Source organism: Chiloscyllium plagiosum, unplaced genomic scaffold (assembly GCF_037043375.1).
Source record: "Chiloscyllium plagiosum isolate Xiang-an unplaced genomic scaffold, Cpla_swu_hap1 HiC_scaffold_4, whole genome shotgun sequence".
Taxonomy (NCBI): Eukaryota; Metazoa; Chordata; class Chondrichthyes; order Orectolobiformes; family Hemiscylliidae; genus Chiloscyllium; species Chiloscyllium plagiosum.
Window position 1 is genome coordinate 140,505,802 of NW_028270142.1, and position 7,602 is coordinate 140,513,403.

Genomic DNA, 7,602 nt, shown 5'->3' on the forward strand with positions numbered 1-7,602 from the left:
CAAACTTAGGTGGGGAGTTCTTGGACCAAGGGGGACAGGATGGTGTCAAGGTATCCAGGGATAAGTTCAGTGGGGCAGGAGCAGGCAGAGGCAACGTGTCAACCAGGATGGTCAGGTTTGTGAATTTTGGGTAAGAAGTAGAACCGGGCAGTGCAGGGTTGCATAACTATGAGGTTCAAGGCTGTGGATGGGAGATCCCCTGAGGTGATGAGGTTGTGGATGGTCTGGGAGATGATGGTTTGGTGATGGGAGGCGAGGTCGTGGTCAAGGGGGCAGAAGGGATTACTGTATTGCTCATACTACCAGCTTCCCTCATCTCCTGGTTTATACTATGTCCCACACTATTTTATAACTTATAAATAACTCTAAGCAATGTCTGCAGCCCCTTGTTGTTTTCTAGTTTCACATATTGTTTTTCCAGTTTGAGATCCTCCATCCTAATGAACTTAGACCGTGCCACATTATCAGTGCACCCCCACCAGCTTTTCCTCCTTTTCTGTCTTTACTTGAATACTTAAATACATAAAATCCCTCCAGTGTGGAAACAGGCCCTTCGGCCCAGCAAGTCCACACCAACCCTCCAAAGAGTAACACACCCTGGACCATTCCCTTATTTCTCTACATTTCCCCTGACTAATGCACCTAAACACTATGGACAATTTAGCATGGCCAATTCACCTAACCTATACATCAAATATCATTGAATATTCCTTTCCCAATCCTTGTCACCTGTGTATTAGAAATTACATCATAACAATTATCTTTACTTGTTCCTTTAGATCAGCTATCTTGTCGTGAATGATATTTGTATTCAGGTGGGGTGCCCTTAGACTTTTAATACCATTCTGCATTCAAGGCAGACTCGATGTTCGACTTCGTTTATTCCTGTCTTTTAATCTCCCGACAGCTTTGCTACTTCCTGTTACCAGTTTCACTTTCTTCCAGTTGGGGTTATGTCACTGGTTCCCATTCCCCTGACAAGTTAGTTTAAACAAATCCAACACCACTAGCAAATCTCCCTATGAGAGTATGAGATCTAGTCCTGTTCAGATGTAACCTGCGCAGCTGATACTGGTCCTTACTTCGCCAGAACTGATCCCAATGCCTCAGAAATCTGACATCTGTTCTTCAGCCACGTACTCAAACAATCGATCCTCTCTCTCCTCAACTCTGCAATTTTTGCTCTTTTGTCCGAGTTTAGACCAAAACTGTAATTAAACCTGGAACAGAGTGGATCTAGTAGAATGCAAACTGAGCATTGGGGAGCAGGTTATAAGTGCAGGTGATACTCCTTTATATCATTTTGTTTCTGGTGAGTGATGGGATGTTCCTTTCCATTTGTATTAGAAGGATATGAGATGTTCAATTGAGTTTGTTTCCCACACTGAGAAACATTATAGATCTTATGGCACTATCAGAAAAATGAGCTGGGAATCTCCCCAGTGCCCTGGCCTATTTAATCCTTAAACAGCATCACTCAAAATGAATTATCTGGTCCTTATCACACGGGTTATTGTGCAAATTTGCAGTGGGCAAATTGGCTGCTGTGTTTCCTACATTTCAACAAAGAGCCAATGATATTGTGGTGGAGTCCAAAACAAGGCGTCTTGATTTGGAATGTGGCAAGAATATGGAACTCACTGACACAGGCCACAGCTGAGGTAAATAGGATACATGCATTTAAGAGGAAGTAAGGTAAGTACATGGAGAAAAAGAGGGAAAAGAATGGCAAGTAGGACTAAATTAGTTTGGGGAACTTGGTCAGCATGGACAAGTGGAACTGAATGGTCTGTTTCTGTGCTGTATGACTGTATGACTTTAATATGTTAATGGTGTGTGTTTAAGTGACTTGTGGAGAGAATAAACACTGGGATAGACCAGTGGGACTGAAAGGCCTGGCTCTGCTATGTTAAACGTACCTAACTCTAGATAAAAACATTGATTATAAAGTGTACACTAGTCACATCTGTGGGACAGGTGGTATTGTATTGTCTTTGGAGTTGCTGTAATATACTTCTTCCTCCAAATTGATATCTATTCTAACACATACAATCTGGGAACTGGTTCATTAAGGCGTTTGCAATTTCTACAACAAATGCTGCAATTGCTGGGCTGTTGGGAAAATATTTGCTGATTACAGTCAATCACAGACTCATTTACCATCAAACCAAAAAAAATCCAAAGAACTGCAGATGCTGGAATTCATCTCTGCCACTGTAAAACTTTTACAATACAAGAAGGTGTAAATGAAGTTTGGTAATTGTTTGTACTCATATTTTATTACAAGGTGAGGATGGGGCATGTTTTTGAAAGTCATTTTAGTTTTCATTATCTTTTGTTCCATTTAACACTCCCATTTTGATCCCTGATTCTTTCCCTTTAGGTATTTATGTGTAATTATGATTGATAATATGCTATTATTGGGGAACTTCAGTTCTAAAGAAGAGCTGAACAGTTTTTTGGTTTTCAATTCCGTGAAGGGGACTTTTCTTTTTAGGGATCAGAAACTCATTTTTTAAGCAACAGGTCAGCACACCATTTCCATTAAATCTTGTGATTTAAGTCTAGACAAGCTACTGTTACAATCATAGCAAAAGTACTTCTTGAGCTAAGATCCAGAGAGAGAGAGAGGAGGGAACAGATGGAGAGGTCAAGAGGACAGAAACAGACTCAGTTCAAATGAAAAGATCCATACCAGCAGCTTAAAAATAGTCCAAGTAACTGGGAGAAGGCCCTGAGTTTTTTTTTTCTGTGTTCAGTAAGAAAATTTAATGAGTTTGTCTGTGTGTGTGTGTGTTTGTTTTGAGGAGTTATGGAAAGAATTACATCCAGAGAATGTGCAGACATTGACTGAAATGAAATGCTTGTGAAAAAAGTTCAGTTGAAAAAAATAAAAATGAAGACAGGAAGAAGTAACAAAGAGGATTGATGAGGACACAGCGTAAATGTGATCCATATGGACTTCAGTAAGGCATTCAACAAGGTTCCCCATTGGAGACTGGTTAGATCCCATGGATTACAGGGAGAACTAGCCGTTTGGACACAGAACTGGCTCAAAGGTGGTGGTGGAGAGTTGTTTTTTAGTCTGGAGGCCTGTGACCAGTGGAGTGCCACGAGGATCGGCGCTGGATCCACTACTTTTCATCATTTATATAAATGATTTGGATGTGAGCATAAGAGGTATAGTTAGTAAGTTTGCAGATGACACCAAAATTGGAGGTGTAGTGGACAGCAAAGAATGTTACCTTAGATTACAACGGCATCTTGATCAGATGGGCCAATGGGCTGAGAAGTGGAGTTTAATTTAGATGAATGTGAGATGCTGCATTTTGGGAAAGCAAATCTTAGCAGGACTTCTACTTTTAATGGTAAGGTCCTAGGGAGTGTTGCTGAACAAAGAGACCTTGGAGTGCAGGTTCATAGCTCCTTGAAAGTGGAGTCGCAGGTAGATAGGATAGTGAAGAAGGCGTTTGGTATGCTTTCCTTTATTGGTCACAGTATTGAGTACAGGAGTTGGGAGGTCATGTTGCGGCTGTACAGGACATTGGTTAGGCCACTGTTGGAATATTGCATGTAATCTTGGTCTCCTTCCTATCGGAAAGATGTTGTGAAACTTGAAAGGGTTCAAGAAAGATCTGGATGTTTCCACAGTTGGAGGATTTGAACTATAGGGAGAGGTTGAATAGGCTAGGGCTGTTTTCCCTGGAGTGTCAGAGGCTGAGGGGTGACCTTATAGAGGTTTATAAAATCATGAGGGGCATGGATAGGATAAATAGACAAAGTCTTTTCCCTGGGGTGGGGGAGTCCGGAACTAGAGGGCATAGGTTTACGGTGAGAGGGGAAAGATATAAAAGAGACCTAAGGGGCAACTTTTTCATGCAGAAGATGGTATGTGTATGGAATGAGCTGCCAGAGGATGTGGTGGAGACTGGTACAATTGCAACATTTAAGAGGCATTTGGATGGGTATATGAATAGGAAGGGTTTGAAGGGATATGGGCCAAGTGCTGGCAGGTGGGACTAGATTGGGTTGGGATATCTGGTCGGCATGGATGAGTTGGACTGAAGGGCCTGTTTCCGTCCTGTACATCTCTATGACTCTGACTCTATAATAATACTTCACTGGGGTTGAGTGTCTGTAAAGGATATTGCTGGGGAAAGAGGTTGATCTTTCTGCTGCTGTTTATGATAAAATCTTTCTAAGTTGTCATACATATGTAGCTTTGCTTAACAAAAAAAGACTGAAAGAACTGTGGATGCTACAAATCTGAAACGAAACCAGAACCAGAAGCCCGGTACTGAGGAAGGGTCTCCAGACCTGAAACGTTAACTCTGATTTCTCTTCACAGATGCTGCCAGGCCTACTGAGCTTTACCAGCAATTTCTGGTTTTGTATAGCTTTGCTTATTCCTTTTTGTATGTAATAGACTTTGATGTTCTTCTAGCAAAGGTACATTGGCAGCATCTTGTGAGCATGACCAGTGACTGACCTCCACAGAAACCAAACTGCAAAAATAAAACTTAGCAAACCAGAATCTGACAGGTCCAATACTATCATCAGCTGGAATCAAACATGAGCTACTGAGTGGACAACATGTTAAATTTGCACACCACCTTTAACATTATCACATGCTTCACAGGATCATCCATCAAAATTTGAGATTTGAGAAGATTTTAGGAAAGGTGACCAAAAGTTTAGTGAAAGAAATGTGTTATAAAGGCCGTTTTAAAGAAAGAGGCAGGGGCGCAGAGTGAAAGAGAGAGAAGCAAGGAATAGAACAAAAAAAAAACATTAATCTGTCTTCAGGATCTTGGAATGTCCCAAAGTGCATTGTAGTGAGTGAAGCATTGTGCTGTGATATAGGGTAGGAGGTTAAAGAGTTAATTCCAGCAACTGAAGGCATGGCTGACAATGGTAGAATGATAATAATTGGAGACATATAAGAGTAATATTAAGTCTACAGCACAAGAACAGACAATTGGAACAAGTGTCTTTAATTCCCTTAGTCTACCATATCCATATACCATTCTATTCTGCTCTTGGCAATATTATGTAAAGTAAGGCATCTGATTTAAGATATCTCATATTAAGATAGGCAGGTGTTCTCTCACTTAGTGCTCAACTTCTCAACACTCTGAGATCAAATTATCTCTTCAGGGATTCCTTGTCTTGCTCAGCATCAGTTTATCTCTAGCTCTGCAACTGGTTCTGGGTCTTAAGCACAAAGTTCCAGCCTGGCACTCCCAGTGCTGTTCTGAAGGGGTTGCAGCTATATCTGAGAGCTAGCTCTGTGTGCAATACTGAGGGAGTGCCACACTTGCAGGGGCTTTCTTTCAAATAAGACATTAAACTGAAGACCTTCTGGCTTCCCAAATGGATTCAAAAGATCAAATGGGCATTACATTAAAGAAGTGCAAGGGAGTTCTCATCATTACCAAGCTAACTACAGCAGATTATCTTGTCTTTATTATATTGCTATTTGTGGGAGCTTTCTGCATACACATTATTTGCCATGTTTTTTACATTAAAACACTGGCTGCATTTCTAAAGCGTGTCATTGACTGTAAAATGCTTTGGGATGTCCTAAGGTTATGCACGGCGTCATATAAATGCAAGTCTTTCATTCTGCCCAATCACTCTGGGATTTCCCTCTCTGCTGTATTGTGATGTTTTCCATTTGTACTCAATGGGTTTGTTTTCCTCTCTCTCGGCTACAGAGTTCATCTGCTCATCTCTTTACAATACAACTGATAATACTTTCCTCTCTAACTAAAGACTCTAAGTAGGAGCCAAGCTTCACAAAGGACTCCAGAGAAAATCTACAAACCTTTAATTCACAAAAACTTCTATAATTCACAAAAGTGATAAAGTATGACTTTTAACAAAGGCCATATACCATAGAAACCTTGTATATTTCAAACACAACCTTTTCAAATGTAAACTGAATATACCATGGAGCAAGGAAACCATTAGCTGTGTAAATGTGGAAATCCAGCTTATCGGACTGTTGCTTACCCTAAACAGTTATGGTCATCTGAGGGAGCACTCACCACATTTGCGGCCTCCATTTCTTTCCTCCAGTTTGGAGTTTGGTCTGTTGCTGTCCTGGAACTGGGTTTGTGTGCTGCTTGAACAACCCATCAATTCTGCTGGGAAAACTGCCTGCAACAGAGCAAGTTTTAAAAATGCACCCGGGAGGAAAATATCCAAAGCACTGAAGGTGGGAACAGAAAGCAGCCTTTTCTGGGTGTGCCCTCCCTCTGACTGCACTGCAGTTGGGAGAGAGAGCGGCAAATAGAAACTGTTCACCAGCTTGGAGCCAGGCAACCAAGCAGGCAAGTTGTTTGTGCAGAATTCTGGACACCTCTATCCCCCATTAACCTTGTTTCTGCTTCAGTGAAGATACAATGATGTGCACTGTGTTGTGATCAGTTGCCATATGAGCAGGGTAATCTGCCTGACTAAAGATGGATTGATTTACATCGCTCCAATGGATAATGAGCTTGTAAAGGCAAAGGACTACACATCAGGACGAGCAGCACACTTCTTGACAGAGATGACTCCAATGTCTCCCCTCTTTAGCTTGAACCACTGTCCTCTGCTCTGCCACAATTTCCAACCAAGGGAGAACATCCAAAATGAATGGATTGAAATAAATATGAGAGCAAATTGTGCTGAAACAACAGTGAAGTACAAAAGGGCACACACTAATAATAATGTGTGAATTGACCAGCCATTTGAAACGAGAAAGTATTGCCACTGTGGGGAGATGGTGGTGTCGCATTGGTGTAATCCATTAACCCAGAACTGCAGAGTCATGTTCTGGAGTCATGGGTTCAAATTCAAGCACAAGCAATGCTGAAATTTGAACCCGATAAAAATCTAGAATAAAAGGTTAGGTTAACCAGTGCTGATTGCTGTAAAAGCCCATCTGGTTCATTAATATCCCCTAGGGAAGAAAACCTGCTGGCCTTACCTGGTGTGGTCTACAGGCAACTCCAGGCTCACAGCAATAAGGTTGACTCTTAAATTCTCTCTAAGCTATGAGGAATAGTAAATAAATGCTGGCTTCACCAAAGACACCCACCTTTCTAAAGTAAATAATAAAATTAACATTGCCAGCAGATTACTGAAATAGTTACCAATAAATCTAATTAGGATTTCAGCACTTTTTCTTATTCAGAACATGGTGAAGATATGAGATTTTGAGTAACTGAAGTGACTAAGACACTTGTTAGACCTCAGTTGGAGTACAGTTGTAGGCGCCACTTTATCGGGAAGATGTGAACACAGTGGAGAGAGTGCAGAAGCAATTTACAAGAATAGTTCCAGGGAGGAGAAACTTCAGTGATGAGGATAGATTGAAGAAGTTGGGACTGTTCTTCTTCGATAACAGAAGGCTGAGAGGAGATAGGTGGAGGTCTTCCAAATTGTGACAGTGACGAATAGAGTGGATAGGAAAAAGCTGTTCATGCTCATGAAATGACAGTGAACCAGAAGACACAGATTTGCAAAAGGTACAAATGTGATGTGCCAAAAATGTCTTTTCATGCAGCAACTAATTAGGATGTGAAACTGCACAGCCAGGAAATATGGTGGGGC

At 41.2% G+C, this 7,602-nt stretch overlaps 1 protein-coding gene across 1 annotated transcript in view; it reads right to left on the reverse strand.

Annotated features, from left to right (window-relative positions):
• LOC148150493 (uncharacterized) overlaps nt 1-6,385 on the reverse strand; it is a 29,984-nt gene extending 23,599 nt beyond the window's left edge. Inside the window, exon 1 of the mRNA XM_087986726.1 lies at nt 6,051-6,385. Coding sequence (XP_087842852.1) covers nt 6,051-6,141 — 91 coding nt within the window. The 5' untranslated portion in view covers nt 6,142-6,385. The remainder of the gene's footprint in view (nt 1-6,050) is intronic.
• Between the last annotated feature and the right edge of the window lie 1,217 nt (nt 6,386-7,602).